The following is a 20,877-nucleotide window of genomic DNA, read 5'->3' as shown; positions in this document are numbered from 1 at the left end:
AATTTTTTATTTGGATAAGTCGATTAGATGAAAACATCTAGCCATTAATCTTTTTTTCTAAAAAAAGTTTTAAGTTCAAAGAATTTTTTTCTTTTAAATACCGAGCTAAGGTTTTCTTGATTGTGTTTGACTCTCTGAATCTCTGGAGTGATGGGGATTGGAATTCCTGTTCCCAGGTTTTCTTTGTAGAGCACCTGTGTGATAAGAAATCATCCAAAACAGAAAGCAATTGGTCTTTCTCTTGGAGCAGTTGGGAGTGGGAGGTGAGGGAGGAAGAAAAGTGAGTTGGAAGGGCAATTCTAGAAGTTTTAACACGCAACCGGTATGAGCCCAATGATGTCCTTAAAAGCAAGAGAATGCAGGAAGATAGCAACAACTAATAAATACAAAAAGAAAGTTTTGTCATTGTTTACACTAATCACTGCACTACCAGGCAGACATGATCACTGTGAAAAGGAACAGTTAGTCTTCGCTGGGTGATTAGGAAGGATAGAGATGGGGCTGGAGGATTAAAAAACCATAGAAGTTATTTTTGAGTTGGAAATGCTATTAATAAACCACATAAGTTTATGTGGGGTTTGTAAACTTTGTATATATGAAGATATATACACACAGCTCTTCTTTTGTGACTTTCAAAAGAAGCCAAAGTATTTGATTTTTAGTTTGGGTGAACATACAGGGAAAATTACTTTTAAGGCATTTGGAGAGCAATGACAATATGCTGAGAAAAAAAGAACTACAAAGTATTTGTCCAAACACCAGTAGAAACAGAGAGGGTTAGTATCAGAAATGAGACCAACAGTTCGACCTTTGCAGAACATATTTTTTTAAGCCTTATGTTCACACCAAATTTGTCAAAGCAGAATACACGTGAATGTTAACATTTTTAAGAGCTGAAATGTAATATGAAGTACTTTTTTTTTCTTTTAAGTTAAATGGTTATATTAATGTTTAACCAAAATAAGGAAACTGATTCATAGGAAATGGCAACATTAAGTTGTGAGCAAGACTTGTGTCAACTTTTTATTTGGATGAGTTGATTAGATTTTTTTAAATGTTTAGCCATTAATCTTCTAAAAAATTTTTTTAAGTTAAAAGAATTTTTTTCTTTCAAATACCGAACTAAAGTTTTCTTGATTGTGTTTGACTCTCTCCATCTCTGGAGTGATGGGAATAGGGATCCCTTTCCCGACGTTTTCTTTATACAACACCTGTATGACACAAGAAAACATCCACACAAAAACAAGAGCAGTCAAGACAGCCCTTCAGCCCTTTCCTCTACCTTGTAGGGAACCTGAGGGACTACGCATGTCACACAGGGAAGACCAATTCACCAAGTCAACCTCTCTTTTCAGGTATAGGTCTGGGTAAGAACAAGTTCCTTATTTCCTCAGCTGAAGTGCCAGGGCACCTGTTACTCAACTTTTATCTCTAACAAATAATTTCATTAAAGCACCAAAATGCCTAGGGTACAACAGAAAAAATGTTTTTTAAATAGATCGCCAAATATTTATTTTCCCTATATAGACTGTTTACTTTACAGTATAGCAGATATTTAAAACCCCTGACTAAATCTATACAACCTGGTAAAATTGGTCTTTGCTGAGTAAAGTCAAGTCGTAGAGATGGTCCGATCTTAAAGTCAGTGTTTTAATACACAGCCCTGTTTATTTCCTGTGGTACCTAAAATGGCTCTCTGCACCACTAGACAATTTTACTTAAATGTCATCTATGTAAAAAGTAACAGAAATGGTCACTTTTAAAAAAAGAAATTGTCCAGAACCATCAAGATCATTAAAGTCTTAAATGGATACAAACAACAACACTCTCACTCTAATAGAGAAGAAAATATGGGAAAGTAACTTTCTGAAATGCAAGCCTTTCTAAAAAAAGATGCATAATAATAATTTAAAACAACAATAGGGAAAACAGTGGAGACAACATTCCAAAAGGTGTATTAACTTACATTGAAAATTTAACAAAATTGAAAAGTGGTTAGTAAATAGTAATTAAAAAGTAAAAGAAAACAAAACAAAAAGACAGTGGGACCAAAGGAAGTTACTGATCTAATTTTATGAAAGAATCTAAGTTTCAGAAAATATTTGAATTGACTATTAAAAATCATTACTGATTCCCCTTTTTAACCACCCCCCAAAAATAAAATCCAGCTAAATTTTACTGATGCCATTTGATGCTCTATCTCAGGCATAAATCAATCTAAAATCTTTATATGGAGGTTTTCACAGACTGTTTTGGTATTACTGAGCTTTTCAGCAACAATATTAATGAAAAGAGGTGATAATATGAAATGTAAACACATGGAGTCATACATGTGCTTCAAAAATTCACAAGGGCTGAATTTCTACTCAGGAAGAGACTTCTTAGAACAAATATAAAAGTAAAATTGTTTGGGTTTCAATATTGAATAAGTTTCTTTCTCGTGCTGCTGTTTATCCAGACAGGCTATGCTAACGTGATCCCTGTTCCCAAGCAGAGGCACTGTTGCTGCGTGTGCCCTCAAGTCCTTTGTCTTTTCTTACAACACTAGCTAACCTAGAAACATCAAATAAAAAGAATTCCAAGTAACTAAAACTTCAGTGGCTGTTTTTTTGGTATTTGAAATCAATTAACTTCAAAAGTCCCAGCAGAAACATAAAGGTGAAAAGAGAAGGAAAAGAATCAAACGTTTTAAGGGACTATTATAGAAAGTATAGGACATTAGGATCACATGGTGAGTAAAATGTCTTAAAAAAGGAAGGATTCAGATGGTGAGATTTGAAAAAAAGGAATTTGTTAAATTGATTATTTAAAAAGGACTAATAGTGAGAAGTTTTATTTAATAGAAGTTATTATTTTAAATATGGAGTTAAAGGGAGCTTTCTCCCAAATACCGAGCTAAAGTTTTCTTGATTGCGTTTGACCCGCTCCATCTCAGGAGTGACAGGTAAGGGGGTCCCCTTGCTCAAGTTCTCTTTGTACAATATCTGTGTGCACAAAACCAACAATCAAATCAGCCTGGGCCCATCTTTCAGCTAGACTTAACCTTTAAAATAGTCTCTCAAAGTATTTTTTGGTTGTTATGCTGAAGTAAAATAGGCTTAAATAATTTAAAGAAATAGAGCAGCTATAGACCACCCTTGGGCATTTATTCACACAGATGTTTGTGTCTAAGTGGCATAAATACATATATACACAGTTGCCAGACTCTAGTCAGGTGGATTGACACCTACTTCTCGCTAATGAGGAGTAATTTAGCAGTTACATGATAGTGTAGGAGCTCTGGTAGCATAGTGCCTAAGGCACTTGACTGCTCACCAGAAGGCTGGTGGTTCAAACCCACCAGCCACTCCTCGGAAGGAAGGTTGGGCAATCCTACTTCCGTAGTGTTACTGCCTCGGAAACCCAAGGAGGGGTTGCTATGAGTCGGGGCCGACTCGACGGCAAACAACAACAACATGATAGTGTAGTCATCCTCCTTTTTGTGATCTGATGTGGTCATCCTCCATTTTCACATAACACTGAGTTTTGCATAACGACCTGGCCTTTGGAACCTAACTAAATTAATAAGTGAGGAGTGGGTGTATAGGTCTTCTCTCAAAGAAAGATTAGGCTATATTTATAAAATAGAGTTCAAGTTAACCATGTTGGTAACACTAAATTAGACAACCAAAATTTTTAAAAGGTCATTTTGGGGTACAAAATAAATGTTAATAAATGTTACTAATAAACACTAGCTTTTCAATGGTCCTGAAAATCCACTGCCGTGGAGTGGGATCTGACTCAGAGTAACCCCTCCTTGGGTTTCTGAGGCAGTATCACTACAGAAGTAGATTGCCCAACCTTCCTTCCGAGGAGTGACTGGTGGGTTTGAACCACCAGCCCTCTGGTTAGCAGTCAAGTGCCTTAGGCACTATGCCACCAAAGCTCCCAGTCCTGAAAACATTAAAAAAAAAAAAAACTTATTTATATTTTGCATGATATACAAAGACCAGTAAATTTGTATTTCTGCATTACTGTGAATCACTTGTCATCTTTTGAATGAAAATGTTTAGGAATCACATTCATTTAAGAAAAGCTGCAAACAAAGAATATGTCAAACACAGCAACAATAAATACAAATAAAATTCCAATTAACATTCTCCTTCTGAAAGGATGTTAGATTTTACTTTGAATTTGTGCCACACCAGTTAGAAACACCTACTGTTATTAAAGGAAGATTGGAGGAAGGATATCTGAGTATTATAGGTGTTTAAGGGAAGTGATAAATATCTACGTTTTAGGAAAAACACAGTTAAAAATTCACACCAGCACTAAAATGAATACTAAATTAGAGTTGAAAACTGAGGTAATATTTGGTATCATTATTTTCATTATAAGAATTTAGTAATTTTACAGGAAGAAAAGTCATATATTTGTGATGAGTTAAAAATATTATTTTAAATAAGAATTTTTGCTTCCTAAGAAATACCGAGCTAAAGTTCTCTTGATTGCGTTTGACTCTCTCCATCTCTGGAGTGATAGGTGTTGGGGTTCCTTTCCCCAAATTTTCTTTGTACAAAACCTGTGAGATACAAGAAAGTACCCAGAAGACACTCAACACAAGCACAAAGGTTAAAAAAGAAAGGAAATTGGGGGTAAATGTTGCGTGGAGAGCACTTTTTAGTAAGGATTGCTTTTATTTTTTATTTCGCAATTCTAATTATGAACTCTATGATGCTAATTCTTGGGAACAAAAAAAGTACAACAGAAAGCATTGAGTTACAGGAAGTAAGTATGATGCTTAAGAATCTTGTGTTAATTCTATTTACAGTACTTTAGATGTAACTATTCACACTTGTCAGGCTCTGAAAATGTTAAAGTGTAATCAGAAAAGTGAGTCACTTTGTGTTAAGTCCAGTTTTGATCAGGTAGGTAATAACACACACACACACACATGTAAACATACACAGAATTATTGTTAAGATGTTATTTTTTTATAAAAAGATGATGGGTTATTTTGGTAAATTTTTTATGGGACATAAAGTTTCTTATTTAAAGTATTTGTAAATACCGAGCTAAAATTCTCTTGATTGCGTCTGACTCTCTCAATCTCTGGAGTGACAGGGGTTGGAATGCCCGTTCCCAAGTTTTCTTTGTACATAACCTGTAGAAGATAATGAAAATACCCAGAAGGGGAAAATGACCATGGATCCTTTAGATTACTGATACATGTGGGCTATTCAGTAGAAAGTCATTTGTACCATAAAAATAAACTAGCTTTCAAATATGACACTTGAGGAATAAATATAAATAAATATTCGTATCTTCTCTTTAAAATGTAGCAATCTTACTACCTTGAAAATTGGATATGGAATTATGCATTCCCTATAGTCAAGTACATTTGTAAAATGTATTAAATGGTGATAATGAATTAAACAATGTGAAAAATCATTTTATAACACTTACTATCTTGCATGTATTGGGTTTTCAGATGTGTAATAGTATGCTTGGTTTTCAATTTTTCTAGTCACAACTTCAGAGTTGCTGAGTTTTCTATTGACTTTGGATTTTCAAAGAAAATTCCTAACAGGTACTAAAATCAAACCCATTGCCATCAAGTTGATTCTGACCCACAGAGACCCTAAAGCACAGAGGAAAACTGCCCCATGTGATTTCCAAGGCTGTAAACCTTTCAAGGAAGCAGATTGCTTCATCTTTCTCCTGGCAGAGCAGCTGGTAGGTTCAAACCACTAACTTGTTGGTTTGCCCCTGGCCACTTAACCACTACTCCATCAGGGCTTCTTGGGCAGAAAAAACAGGGCAAGAAATTTTGAAAGGGAAGGAAGAAAGCTGCATTAGACGTCATAAGTTCTTCTGTCTACTTTTACAACACTTTAGGACAGAGGGAGGACTCACAACATCCCTAATCATTGCTGCCAAGTCAATTTTGACTCATAGAAATCCCATAGGACGGAGCAGAACTGCTCCATTGGGTTTCTGTAAATCTTTGGGGAAGCAGATTTCCCATGGAGTGGTTGGTGGTTTCCAATCACCAGCCAACTGGTTAGCAGGTAAGCACTTAACTATTATGCCACTAGGACTCATAACATCCCTAAGGCATGGAAAACCCTTAGTAAGAGGGAAAAGGGATGAAGTGGAGCTGGCAGCAACTGGGATGTGGTCAGTTACACAAATGCAAGCTAAGAATATGGGCCACTGTTGAGCTAATGGGAGCTCTGGTGGCATAGTGCCTAAGGCGTTTGACCAACCAGAAGGCTGGCAGTTCAAACCCACCAGCCACTCCTCCGTAAAGATTTTGTGCCTCAGAAACTCAATGGAAGTTGCTATGAGTTGGAAGCGACTTGATGGCAGTGAGTTTGGTTTTTTTGGTTTACCGAGCTAATGTGCTTCTGTGTCTCCTTAACACGCTTCACTTCAGGCAGGTCAGGGATCGGAGTTCCTTGTCCTATTGCCTCCTTATACTTCACCTGCAGACAGAAAAATAGGAAATGAAGGGTATTACATGCTAGAAAGTTATTCTTCCCAATATGTATATGTGTCTAATTAATAGTCTCCCAAGCTTTCTTTGTGTGTGTGGTAAAAATATATATAATAAAACATCTGCCATTTCAACAATTTATACATGTACAATTCAGTGACACTGATTACATTGATCATGTACAACCATCACCACAGTCATTTTGTAAATTATTTTAAAATCATAATTTAAAGAACACACTCATTCTACATAGTGTGATTCAGTATCAAATACTTGACTCTCTTGTCTCTTTGAGGGCAGAGGTGGGAGGGCCCATACTTGCACTAACCAAAACAAAACTAAACATATCCCTCCCATTTGCCATTGATTCAATTCCAACTCATAGTGACTCTATAGGACAGGATAGAACAGCTCCACAGGATTTCCAAGCCTGTATTCTTCACGGCAGGAGCACTGCCAACCAAAAGGTCAATGGTTCATACCCACCAGTCACTCTGTGGAAGACAGATGGGGCTATCTACTCCCATAAATATTTACAGCCTTGGAAACCCAGTGGAGGTTGCTATGACTCAGAATCAACTCTACGGCAGTGAGTTTGGTTTGGAGAATCTTTTTTTTTTTTTTTTTCCTTTTTAAATTGTGATTTGAGTGAAAGTTTACAGAGAAAATTCATTTTGCATATAGCAGTTCATACACATTTTGTTTCATGACATTGACTGCAGTTCCCCACAATGTAACAGCTCTCTTCCCACTTCCTCCCTGTAGTTACCTTTTCCCTGTGTCCTTTCCTATCCATTCCTGCCCCCACTCCCTGCCCCCAGCTATCCTTCTGTGCAAACACTGCCCTTCTGTTCTCCCACAATCTTGATCACTGTATGGAGTATATCTACCTATATGTTCACCCTATATGCCTATCTATTTTTGGCTGGAAGCCACAGGAGTGAGTTCAGTTAAAGACCTGAAGGGTAACTAGGAGCGTTGGAGAATCTTTATGGAAGCAGATTGCCACATCTTCCTCCTGTTGAGTGGCTGGTGGGTTCAAACTTTTCAGTTAGCAGCAGAGCACTTAACCACTGCACTACCAGAGCACCTATAATTGCACTAGAGTCCCTTATATTTCCTATATACTCCAGTATGTTTAGACCCAACAGTTCATTTGACCTAGGACAGATTATGTTCATATACATCAACTGATTCTTGGCTCTTTCTAACAGATCCTACTTTCTTACAATCCTCGCTGTTTTCCCTATCTAAGCACTCCCTCATTATAACAGCCATGACACTCTCTGAATATGAGGTGAGTTTCTCCAGTGGCACACATCAAATTTCTATTTTAGCAACTTAAACTGTTACTGTTAAGGTTATGTGTGTAGCTCAGACAGCAATGCCTACTATCAAAAGAAGGAAAAAATGATTCAAAGTGTGCCCACTGTGTGTTTACCGAGCTGATGTGGTCCTGGGTTTGCTTCACTCTCATCATCTCAGGCGTCTTTCCAATTGCTGTTCCTGGTGAGACATCCTCTTTATATAAAACCTGGGCATTCAGAATCAGGACAGCATTACACAGAAGAAAGGAAAAACCAGCAATTCTGGAGAAAGACTAGGAAACATGGCTTCTGTGAAAACAAAAGACCCTTGAGACTGTTTGTCAGCAGGTGTGAAGCATTGCATTTGGCATCTTCTAGGTCAGTATCAGTGACTCACACAGCAGCTCTAATACAAGTCATTTTCCAGATCAAGATTTCTTTTAAGGTTATTAATTCAGGATGAGAAAAACCAGAAATTGTTGATTTAAAAAAAAAAAAACAACACTCCCAATGAAACGAAATCCATTAAAGAAATGTGAAGTCAGTCAGTTATTTTGGGGAGGTATAATAAAAGAAACCACAATGTCAAAAAGAAGTCCATCTTCCTGGAGCAAGACAACACGTGTTACTGCACTGGGATTAAAAAGTTAAAATGAAAGAAAATTTGCTTAGTTTTAAGTTGTTATTTCAAATGGTCTCAGAGAGAGAGTGATGATTTTGGAGCTATGGGTAGCAATTTTACAAATAACCACTGGTATTATCTGGGGAGGTTAGGTGTTAATTGTCTGAATCAACATGAGGCTAGTAGGTTTTTAAAGGGGAGAATAGAATTATTAAATTAGCATTAAGTGGAAAATAAATAGTAAATGTACCGAGCTGAAATTCTTTTGATTTTCTTTAACACGCAGTATTTCTGGGGTGTCTTGAACAACTGTAATTTTTCCTTTACTGTTTTTAAGGTCACACTGGTATTGCAGCTATGAAGAAAGAATAAACATCTTGTTAAGATTTCAACATTGACTTATATGTTTTTAATGTTCCTATGTTGTGCAAAGGAAGTTAAAATCTCTTGTTTATTTAATTTATTATAGTTTGGATGAAAGTTTCAGAGCATATTAGGTTTCCATTCAACAATTCATACACACTTTTGTTTTGTGACATTGGTTGTAATCCCTTTAAAGTAACAGCACTGTTCCCCCTTCCTTCCTGGGTTCCTTTTCCATTAGTCCTTCTTTCCTGCCCCTTCCTGCCTTCTGAGCTTTGTTTTGGGGAGATACTGCCCTTTTGGTCTCATATGGTTGATTGCACCAAGGAATACACTCTTCCTTATGCTATTATTCACTGCATAGGCCAGACAATTTATTGGTTGGCTGAAAGTTGATCCCTGGGGGTGGATTCAGTTCCAGGGTTGAAGGGTGTCTAAGGGCCAGAGCCTCAGGGTTTCTACTAGTTTCTGTCAGACCAGTATGTGTGGTATTTTATATGTTTTTGAATTTTGTTCTACTTTTTTTATTTTCTCCTTCTCTGTCCAGGACTTTCTATTGTGATCCTGATCAGAGTGATCAGAGTAGTTGGTGGTAGCCAGGCACCATCTAGTTCTTCTGGTCTTGGGTAGTGGAGGCTGTGGTTCATGTGATCCATCAGTCCCTTGGTTAAATCTCATGGTTATTTTCTTTTTCTTTTTTGTTGTGGTTTAAAGTCTGTTTCACAATAATCATGGTCTGATAGTCAAAGAGATAATGTTTAATAAGATTTAAATAACTATGTAATAAGAATTAGCTTTAAAACTTACAGTGTGTCAAATTTGGCTATTTTCAGCATCTCTTGCCTAGGATTAACTTTGAAAAAGATAGGTTCATCACTAATAGAAAATGGTGATAGTTCATATTCAGTGATGGGAAGCCACCAGCAAATGCACAGCTAGGTCCCTCATGCTAAGGTTTGGGGCTGATATGTAGAGTGAGCCCAGAGAAGAATTGAGCACATATGTGCTGGAGCATAAATGGAAGAAGTGAAGTGTTGCTTCCTGGCACCACTGCAGGGGTGGGATGCCCAAGTATGTGTGCCCAGATGTACCCTCCTTACTCCACCCGATCCCAGGTGTCAGTGGCTCTGTATTGGATTCAATGAAAACTTACAAGGCTGAAGTTCTTTTGGTTGTCCCGGACTCTCTGCATCTCAGGGGTGTCCAAAACAGTCTCATAATATGACATGGACTTCTCTGCATCTTCCTTGTATTTTTTCTGGGAATAGATGTCAAAAAATAAGAAGGGTGAGCATGAGGGATATGGATCAATGGGACCATCCAGCTCAGCAGAGGAAAAGTCCTTTGTACTTGCTTTAATGTTCAAGGATGTTAAAAAAAAAAAAAAAGTTGCTGTTGAGTCGATTCTGACTCATGGCAACCCCATGTGTGCAGAGTAGAATTGCTCTCCACAGAGGTTTTAAAGGTGTGACTTTTCAGAAGGAGATGGACTTTATTCCAAGGCATCTCTGAGTGGACTCGTACCACCAATCTTTCAATTAGTAGATGATCGCTGCTTAACTGTGCCACCCAGGAACTCTCTTCAAGGACCTTAGGTAGTTTATAAAGCAGAACACTCTCTGTCAGTAAAGAACTTTCCTTTCCAGGAGAACTAAACCTGGGCATTTAATAGGACCTACTGTCATGAGAAACTGGCAGAGATCCTTGCTGGCTGGTCCACAGGAAGGAAGTTACAGCCAAGGAGGCTCCGGGCAGGGAGATGGGGATGCCAACAGTGGCAATACTCTTCGTGGAACTGGATGGAACCATTTAGTCAGGAGCCAGAGAGAAGGAGGAGGTTTAAGGGCAGGTCTTAGTTAATGCTATGGAGATTTTCAATGAGCCATGAGCATGTGGGCTGAGCAGGTACAGTTGGGGCTCTGGGCTGCAGGACTGAGTGAGTGGTCAGGTCCAGGTGCTTCCAGAATACACATGGCTCTGTTGCTGCAGAAACCATCCTGATGGGGATTAGCAACTCTTCTAAACAGGCAGACCTGGGGCTGCCATTATAACAAATTGATTCTGAACTGACTAGCCAAAGGGTAAACAAGCCATCACTTTTCCTTGTGTTTTCCCAGCCCCACTTTTGCCCTTGGTTGGAGAGACTGGTCCACAGGGACTGCTCTTCTCCCAGACACCTACACGGTAAATCCCTAAGACTAAACTAATTGTCTCCAGTTATTCTGTGTAGCTGAACAGTTGTTCTTAGAGCCTTTGTTTTTCTTTCCTCATTTGTCACAATGTCCTTTCACTTTCTAGCTTTATTTAGCCCCAGTTTTTCTACTTTTCTGGGAAGCTCTGGTATGAAAGGCTGAGGAAAGAGATGGGCCCCTTTTACAATGGCAATAAAGACTATGCTTTTTCCCTTCCTCGCTTCTCATCCCCCACTCCTTTCTTCCCTCCCTCCTTCCTTTTCTTCCTTTATCTATCTATATATCTATCATTGATCTATGTATCTATCGAAATTGTATTGTGTATTAGTTACATTTATAAATGTTCAAAATTTAACTTCTTCAGAAAACAACAAAAAAGAGGCAGTTTCAACTAATTGGAGATTTCAGCCTATATTTTGCTCCTCCAACAGGAAAGAGTTAAAGCAAAGATTGTTCTACCCTCCTCCACATTTCCTGAAGGAAAACGCAAGTTCACTGGAGCAGATGTTCTTTGTTCAGGAAAAATACCACCTAAATGGTTCTTCATAGTTATGCAAATGTTAGGCAAACAGGTCTCAGTAAAGCAAAAGCTACCTCAATTGGTTCGCGGTCACTACAAGGAGAGGGATGAATTTGTAAATGGAGCTTGGGGTTTTCTGAGAGGAAAGGGACCCGAATATGGAATACGGTTTATGGTGAAATAATTCTGAATTCCGTCTCCTGAATATGTGTCAGTTTACACGGCTTGCATTAACTCAAGTCTGAGGTTTGTTCTTGTTAGCTGCCAGCGAGTCCTTGCCGACTCATGATGACCCCATGTGTGCGGAATAGAACTGTGCTCCATGAGATTTTCAAGGCTGTGAATGAACTTTCAGAAGCAGATCACCAAGCCTGTATTCCGAGATACCTCTGGGTGGGTTTGAACCATCAACCTTTATGGCTAGTAATGGAGCGCTTGACTGTTGGCATTGCATTAGAGCTTAAATTCTGAAGCTTGGTTCCTAGAAGGATGTGGTCTACAGCTCTACCCATTTTAAGTTCAGATGCAATTTTCCTTCTTTCTGACCTTTAAAACAACATTGTGACTGTGCATAGACGAAGTTCTAGGACAAATCTAGGAAGCGGGAGTTTGCCCCAGGAAGAGTGTGATTGAAAGCAGTTTATGCTCACAAAAAGAACTAGGGAACTTGCCTGAGTGTGTCCTTTTTTTAATTTAAATTAAGCTTGGGATTTTGGCATTGTCTTGCAGCCACCTTGTGGCTTTGACTCAAGCTGCATGGTCAGGAGTCTTATCCAGACCACCCCCAGCCAGGTCAAGCCCCAGAACCAATCCTGTAACCCTTTTTAATCTCCAATTATGTATTTATCCTAATCATGGTCCTTTCCTCACTTCTACAGTCCCACCTTCGACAGTGATGGATCGATGTGCCACCAATCATAATTTTAGGATGATTTCCTTTGTTTTCAATCATACATAATTAGCCCCATGACTATAACTCAGCAGACTCCATTCAGCTTTCTGTACTGTGTACGTGCTGATGGGTTTCCCTCATCCTGGATGATTGTCTTTGTCCTATCTTTGTCTCTCTGGTGGCCTACTGCCTAAGGCATTTGACTGCTAACCAGGAGGCTGGCAGTTCAAACCCACCAGCTATTCTTCGGAAGGAAGGTTGGGCAATCTACTTCCGTGATGAGTAATGAATGATACTGCCTCGAAACCCTAGGAGGTTGAATGATATCGCCTTGGAAACCCTAGGAGGTTGCTATGAGTCAGATCCGACTTGACGGCAGTGAGTTTGTTTTTTGTTATAGAATAGTTTGAATCTGGGGTCTTTTTTATCCTACCACAGCACCTGAAGTTATAAAATATAGACTCCCACTGGAAATCCCAGAAGCAATATTGTGGAAAACACCAACATTCCCTGATCACTTACATGTAAATACTAATCCAAATTGGGAGGGAAATAACCTGGTCATATTTTAAGCCTTGTAGAATCAGTTGAGGTGAGAGAACCCCAGAAAAGCACACACTAGTAGACTCAGTGACTAATCTCTCCCAGGGACAGGCTTTGTATGCTGAGGTTTTTTTTTAAGGATGAGCAATGTCAGAAAGGCAGAAGATAAGGCTAGTGAGCTTCTCATAGCCCAAAGCATCCAAGAATGGTGTCCTGCCCAATGAGCACAACCTGGTACTTTGAAGCCCATATAATTTTGGTAATAAAAAAACGTACTTATTCTTCACCTTCTCTCCCTCAAGATTCATTTTACCCCACTTGAATGTATCTGTTTGCTAACTGAACTACTCTTTCTCAAAAAAAAAAAAAAAAAAAAAAAAAGGCTGGTGTGTTTGAACTGTCAACCTTCTGGTTAGCTGTCAAATGCATTAGGCACTGCACCACCAGAGCTCCTTGAAACTACTTCCTAGTGATGACTATATTTTTTGTATCTAACTTACTCCTTGGAAGGAAGATGGGGCAAGCTACTTCCATAGTGATACTGCCTCGGAAACCCAAGGAGAGGTTGCTATGAGTCAGGTCCGATTCGATGGCACATAACAACAATAACTTCATAATATAAAATTATATGTTGACAATAAAGGGTTAAATCCATAATTCCCAAACCTAATTGGTCATCAGAAGCTCATCTGTGAAGATTAAAAACAAAGACATTTCCAGAGGCTATCTCAGTTTAAGACCAAACCTAACTCTTTTACCACCGAGTCAATTCTGACTCATGGTGACTCTGTAGGACAGAATAGAACTAAACATCTAGTAGGGTTCTCACGGCTATATCCTTATAGAATGCAACGCCACATCTTTCTCCTGTAAAGTGGCTGGTGGGTTAGAACCTCTGACCTTTGAGTCAGCAGCCAGGTGCTTAACCACTGTGCCATTAGGGCTCCATTATCTCAGATTTACTAGCCTCAAAAATCCAGGGTGGGGCCAGGGAATCTACATTTCCAGCTGTTTATAAAACACAGGTTACTACTGCTTTTTTTAGAAAAAAAAAAAAAAAAAAAAACTCACTGCTATCAAGTAAATTCCAACTCATAGAGACCTCCTTTGGGTTTCCGAGGAGGCAAATCTTTACAGAAGGAGATTGCCCAGTCTTCCATCCGCACAGTGGCTGGTGAGTTTGAAGCACCAACCTACTTAGCAGTCAAATGCGTTAGGCACACCACCAGAGCTCCTTTGGGATGTATTAATCAAAAGACAAGTAAAAATGCTAATTTCAGCAACAATGAAGTTCAGATTTCTGGCCATAATTGAAGATTAAAACAAATAAGGTATATCCTGATATATGACCAAAACCAAAACCAAACTCCCTGCCGTCGAGTAGGATCTGACTCATAGCACCCCCTCCTTGGGTTTCCAAGGCACTATCTGTACAGAATTAGATTGCCCAATCTTCCTTGCAAGGAGTAGCTGGTGAGTTTGAACTGCCAGTCTTCTGGTTAGCAGTCAAATGCCTCAGGCAGTATGCCACCAGAGCTCCCTTCTGATATATGAAGGACATCCTAATTTTCTTCATCTCTGTACTTGTAAGAAGAGGCAGGGTCACCCATTACGAGGAGAGATTGGGATTGAATTATGGGTATAGTGATGATAGAACTTCCTCTCATAAAATAGATCAATAATCCAAATTTGGGTCAACTACTTTCTTCCAGATTTGTACATAAATCTTCCATCAACATTATCAGAGATTTTACATGTTGAAATATTAATCCATTAGTTATGGATTGTACTATATGAGTTCTTTAGTACCTTAAAATTCCCTCTTATAATCCATTTTAGTTCTGATATAAAGAGCTGAACTCTAAATCAAACTTGTATAAAAGATGAATTCCATCTTTTCCATTGGACAAAACTGTGATTGGAAAGAATGTCCTTAGGAACTAAGGACTTTTGTTCTTACTTTTGGGGTGTATGAGTGATAGTCTCATGAATACTCTTACCTGGCTTGAAAGGTTCTTGACTTGTTGGGCATGAATGATCTCTGGAGTATCAACCACAGAGGTGAAATTGGCTTTTTCCATTTCTGCTATTTGTTTATATTTAATCTGTAAAAGGATATCCAACAGTTGGGTAGATGTTTACAATGTGCACATTTGTTGGCTAGGTTTGATTAAGAGATGAACAGTATTTCTTTTAACATTTAGTAGACATTTTTCCTACTGTGTACAAACTATACTCAAGAGTAAGACTAGGTTGAGTTCTAGCTGTTGAGAGACTTACTATCTTGTTGTTGTTGTTGTTAAGTGCCGTCGAGTCAAACCTGACTCATAGCGACCCCTCCTTGGGCTTCCGAGGCAGTATCACTACAGAAGTAGGATTGCCCAACCTTCCTTCCGAGGAGTGGCTGGTGGGTTTGAACCGCCAGCCGTCTGGTTAGCAGGCAAGTGTCTTAGCCACTATGCTACCAGAGCTCCCTATCTAGTTGGACATAAATGGGGGTATGGGTAAGGAGAAATGTAACTAATAGAGAGTAAAGCATAGGTTGCATACAAAAGAGCTGGCAGAATGAAAAGGAAGCAAAAGACACATACCAATTAGCATTAACTATAGTAGGACCCTTAAAAACCATGTTTTAAATTTAGGACTTGAAAGAAGGGAAAGAAAAACCCTTCAACATATTCTAAGCAAGGAATTCTGGATGTCAAATGACAAGTATGTTGACTAAGAAACAAGGCTAGCTAATAAGATCAGGTCAGAGTCAGTCGCAGCTCCAAGCAGCTATTTGGTTCCCCAACTTCTGCCATTTGCTCTCAATGTCCCCAGTGGCTATAGGCTCAGAAAGGCAGATGAAAGTACACCTGGCCAAAGGCCTTCATATTTTCATTGGAATAGAAATGGATTCCACAAGGCAGATGTTCAAGAAAGATTCTGTATGCAATTGATTATCATTGATCAACAAGTAAGATAATGTTGTTGTTGTTGTTATTTGCCGTCGAGTCGGCCCCGACTCATGGCGACCCCTCCTTGGGTTTCCGAGGCAGTATCACTACGGAAGTAGGATTGCCCAACCTTCCTTCCGAGAGTAACAATATTTTGTCCTTATGACCCCAACTACTTTCTTGATAGATTGACATCACATAGTAACACTCACCTGACTGGCAATATCTGTAGCATTCTTGGCCCTTATAAAATCAGGAATTTCATTGGCCATGGCATTTAGGCCTCTTCCTTTGACTTCCAGCTCCAGGTCTCTCTTATAGTCTTTCTACAGTAGCATTGAAAAAAAAGAGAAAGAAAAAAGTTACCTAGCCTCCATTACTAGTTATTAAACTTACAGACTGAATTGTGAATATAAATCCACATAAGATGCCACCGTAGTTGTCCCAGGCAGTATTCTCTTGCTGGTATGCGCCTTCACCATTCCATGTGTTGGATGGAATTATGACTACAGAAGTCTACTTTAGTAAATTGTTCTGCTCATGTAAACAGGACTCAATATGAGGACTTCTTTTGAATACTTTAATATTCTCTGCTTAGAAAATTGAAGTATAGAGCCCATTTTAAATCTGGTTTGGTACACAGCGAGGAAGAAAATGAGATGATCAGCACCCCATTGTGGTGTTTTTATTTGAATGAACACACTGAATGCATCAAGCTTAAATCAAATAATACTAGATAAATAACTAAGTGGTTATGATGATCACTTAACAGACTGTTAAAATATCAGCTCATCAGAGATTGCGATATATTGTTAATAATCATGTTGGATATGGAATTAGAAATTTAAAATTTTTCTTTTGATCTCTTCTCTGTTTTTTGGTGTCCCGTGGTTAGGAAGGAAAAGATGCTCTGCTAATTATGGAACTGTGGGCCTACCTCGTTGAGGATTTGAGTGGCATTCTTTGCCCTTAGCATGTCAGGGGTATCTTCCATTTCAGTGAGGCCCTTCCCACGGATGCTTTCTTCTAGATCTTTCCTGTACTCTTTCTATATCATAAAATAAAAGCAACAACACTGACAAGAAAGCCTGAGTTGTTCCTCTTTCATAAAGAGCCAAAAACCAAACAAACCCTTCCAAATTTAAAGACCTTAAAGTTTAGTAAGTAAAGATAGGTTATAAGTTGCATCAGTTAATATTAAATATGAAGTAAATAATGGAAATTAATAGAATACTAAGGTAAGTACATTTATTAGATATTCAATATAAAAATTAGAAGAATTAACATGGGTAATGCATTAAGTGGTAGTACCAAACACATGTGAACTCAATTTGAAACTCACAAAGTTAGGTGGTGATAAAAATGGTAGAAAGAATACACTGATGCGTGTCATTAGTGCAATTATTTGGGTCAAGAGGGAAAGAAAAGACCGAATGGGTACTACCTCGCTGGCTATTTTGGTGGCATATTTGACATGTAATAAAGCTGGCGTGACTTCCAGGCCAGTCAGGTTTCTGCCTTTAATGGATTCTTCATAATCTTTCCTATATTCTTTCTAATATGAGTAGGAAGGAAAGACAAGTTAACAAGATCTTTATTATAATTTATTTTCAATCCTAGGAAGAAAAATATTACAACAATATCATTATGGCCTCTTGACTTGACCAGAGTTCTGCTAACAAGCACACATTTGAAACATGTCTGATTGTTCTGGAAATACTTGGTCTACAGCACAGGGCCCTGAGGAAATGTCGAGGATGAGAAACTTTAACGGATTCCTTCCTCATTCATCCGTGTAATGTGACTGGGACTAGACCCCTGGCAGAGTGGAACGAGGACTGTGCCATCAAGATACCACAGACTTTGCCCCTGAAATCTTTCTATATTTCTCTTATGGTGACAAAAAAAAAAAAAAAAAGAAAACATTTCTAATTAGAAATAAATGACCCGAGGACCCAAGGGACGGGGGAGGTGTGAAACTCCTCAGAAGGGAAGTCCGAGAGCACCAAAAGCAAACTTGGCCTTTTTCATAATCATGACCTGTTTTTTAAATCACAGAATCATTGAGTAGAGAAAGTAGATAATGAGGTATAGAGAAGTTTGTTGGCTGTGTCCATGGTTGGGGGAAAGGGCTACAACTTCTCCCATCTCTCTAATCCCTGTACTAGGCTATCTTTCAGAGGCTTGGAATAGAAGTTGCAATTCCTTTTTTGTAACTTTCTATTTTGATATAATTTAAAAGTTACAGAAAACTTGGAGGAATAGGATAAGGAACTCCCATAGACTCCTTACCCAGAATTACCAGTTGTTTGAAATTATCTTCAACTTTTGATTATCTGGCATTGTACACACCAGAAAGCTCCACAAACTGCTACTCTTAATAATAGCTATTTATCTTTATATTGGAGATATGTCACATAGAGTGAAGGCAAAAAGAAATTAAAAATAAGGCTGTTTTTCTAAGACTTTCTAAGCTTCAAATAAGATTCCATTCTTCTCTACCCTTGGTTAAAAGTGAGAGAGCATTTCAAAATCCCTCTGCTTATTATTCTAAAATAGAAAATATGGCACCTTAAATTTTTATTTTCTAGGGTCTTGATAAACAGTGTGATCACTGATTCTCCTTTGTTTGGCTTGGGCATCCTTTTAAGGCTGGGGCCTTCCAAAGCCATGATATATCTGTATAAAGGAGCTTTTTCATTCATGAAAGAAAATTCAAATTATATTCAAAATAGTTTGTTTCATTTTTGGAATAGTTTGCTATTCTGATTTGTGAAAAATGATAGTCCAAATAAAACATGTATGGTAATAATCTACTATGTAGGACATTTTTGATAACTGAACCATAGGATTTCTGAGATGGAAATAATTTTAATGATCACATGTTAAAAAGTGCCATCATCTACCAATATTGCATAACAGAGGGCCAGCTGTGTTTGTGGACAGTGCCTGTTTTCATCTGCTTGAGGGTATATGTGTTGTATGGTGTGTTTTTATAGGACTTACCCCACTCTGCATTTGCTGAGACTCTTTGGCAGTGATGTATGTTGGTGTTTCAAAGTCCAACATGGGCTTCCCTCGTTCTTTTTCATACTTTTCTTTGTATTTCACCTAGTGACAAAAAGTCTTATTAGAAATCTCTCCTCTGGTCAACTCTTTGATAGAGAGCTGCTTAGAGCTAGTCCTTTTTAATGGATTGATTATGTCCAATTGGGTAGCATCTCATCACCATTCAGAAGGGTCCTTTTGTGTTTCAGATTCACTATTGTTTTTGTTATTTCCTGGGAGGACAACTCCATTACTATCTGCAAGGCATAATTAGAATTTTTGTTCAATTCAAGGACACACACACACAAAATTGCAGGGAAAATTACCCACCAATGAGGTTGACTTGCACAGATGTGAGCATTTTAACAATAGCATTAGTCAATGTTTCTGATAAAAATGTCCAGTTTTTCTTTCATAAGAACAATTTATCAAAAGCCTGGGGTCTTGATTTAATGGATACATAGCAACTCTCTTTGGGTCATAACTGATCACACATTTAAAAATGAAAATATGACATTCTCAAAGACCTTCCAAGACTATTTCACTAATGCCATCTCCTCATCCTGATAATATGTTATTAGGGATGGGGCAACCATGTAAATAGTTACATTTGTAGAGGAAAAATTGAAAGACAGAGAGGCAAAGACCCTTGCTGAAAGTCACACGCATCTTAGTGGCAATGCTCAAATTTCAGCTTTCTTGGCTGTAACAAGGTCTTGAAGGTCAACAGAATAGAGGCTTCGGACACATGGTGGTTGCAGATGATATGAGGGCATTTCTAATAACTTAATCCTCTTAGTTAATGCCCAACAAACCAAAAACCAAACCAAACTAACTGCTGTTGAGTCGGGTCCAACTCATAGCGACCCCTCTTTGGGTTTCCGAGGTGGTATCTCTATAGAAGTAGATTGCCCAACCTTCCTTCTGAGGAGTAGCTGGTGGGTTTGAACTGCCAGCCTTCTGGTTAGTAGTCAAATGCCTTAGGCACTATGGCACCAGAGCTCCCTAAGGCCCAACAGGAGACCTAAATAAAGCTAAATTTGTGATATAGGAGGCTCTTCTGAGAATCCTCAATTATTTTACAATTTTGCAACTTACTAAATACTTAGAGACTCTTTCAGTGGTAGAACTGATCATGTAACTTCCTTGATTAAAATCTTAAAACTTCTATCCATCCATTGTAGGGTTTATAACCTGGGATACACACCTATGGGGCACATTGGAGCTACTGTAAGGAATACCATTGTCCCTCTTGTAACATAGTCTTTATACTTTTAGTCCCTGTCAGTAAGCTGAGTAAAATATATTCCATGTATGTGTTGAATTTTTCCAATATATGTAGATGCTATTATATTTATAACATCCAATTGCAAAGTGTTACTAAATTTGTTTAGTAAATCCATTCTCAATGCAGCTGCTAAAAGCATAACTACTATCTTAGGGGATCCATGGAATTTATTGACGTTGTAGATGAATGTGCATCACACAAAAAGTCAGTCTCGATCAACTTACTATACTCTGTAATTCTGTGGCTTCTTTTAGATGAAGCTGCTCCAGATTATCAGGTATTGTGTGGTAGTGGCCTTTACTTTTCTCATATTTCTTCTTGTACTGGTACTGAGGGGAAGGTGGCAAAAAAGGCAATTGATGGAAAAGCTGCTCGGTATTGCTGTTTTTCCTCTTTAGATTAGACTTTCACGCAGCAGCATTGTCAAGCCCAAATTAAAATTAGCAAACACTAAGTGGCGGGTTAAAACAAGGTTTCATAAGATGAAAATATATGTTAAGTCTTGTCAGTTAATAGTAGTGGTAAACACTTATGTTACATGGCTTGACTATACCAAAGAGGCTTTAAAAGTGAAAAGCAACTATTGCAAACAGGAATTCTATGTCCTTAAAAGGAGGAAAGGGATTAATTAATTTAAAAACAAGTCTAAAAGTTCTAAATATAGAAGCATTCTGTGAGGTGTTGT

General features: G+C 38.3%; 1 protein-coding gene across 1 annotated transcript in view; it reads right to left on the bottom strand.

Moving 5' to 3' along the window:
- The window catches only part of NEB (nebulin), a 260,540-nt gene that overhangs the window by 15,053 nt on the left and 224,610 nt on the right, over positions 1-20,877 (bottom strand). The window contains 15 exon segments of the mRNA XM_042783652.1: positions 102-194; positions 1,119-1,211; positions 2,892-2,984; positions 4,469-4,561; positions 5,051-5,143; positions 6,375-6,467; positions 7,920-8,012; positions 8,658-8,762; positions 9,924-10,028; positions 14,918-15,022; positions 16,069-16,182; positions 16,794-16,904; positions 17,301-17,411; positions 18,863-18,967; positions 20,417-20,521. Of these exon segments, the coding sequence (XP_042639586.1) occupies positions 102-194; positions 1,119-1,211; positions 2,892-2,984; positions 4,469-4,561; positions 5,051-5,143; positions 6,375-6,467; positions 7,920-8,012; positions 8,658-8,762; positions 9,924-10,028; positions 14,918-15,022; positions 16,069-16,182; positions 16,794-16,904; positions 17,301-17,411; positions 18,863-18,967; positions 20,417-20,521 (1,512 nt within the window).

This window comes from Orycteropus afer, unplaced genomic scaffold, assembly GCF_000298275.1.
Source record: "Orycteropus afer afer isolate SDZICR_OR568_19922 unplaced genomic scaffold, OryAfe1.0 scaffold00023, whole genome shotgun sequence".
Classification (NCBI taxonomy): Eukaryota; Metazoa; Chordata; class Mammalia; order Tubulidentata; family Orycteropodidae; genus Orycteropus; species Orycteropus afer.
The sequence above is the reverse complement of the archived record's forward strand: the minus strand, read 5'-3'. Positions and strand labels throughout refer to the sequence as shown.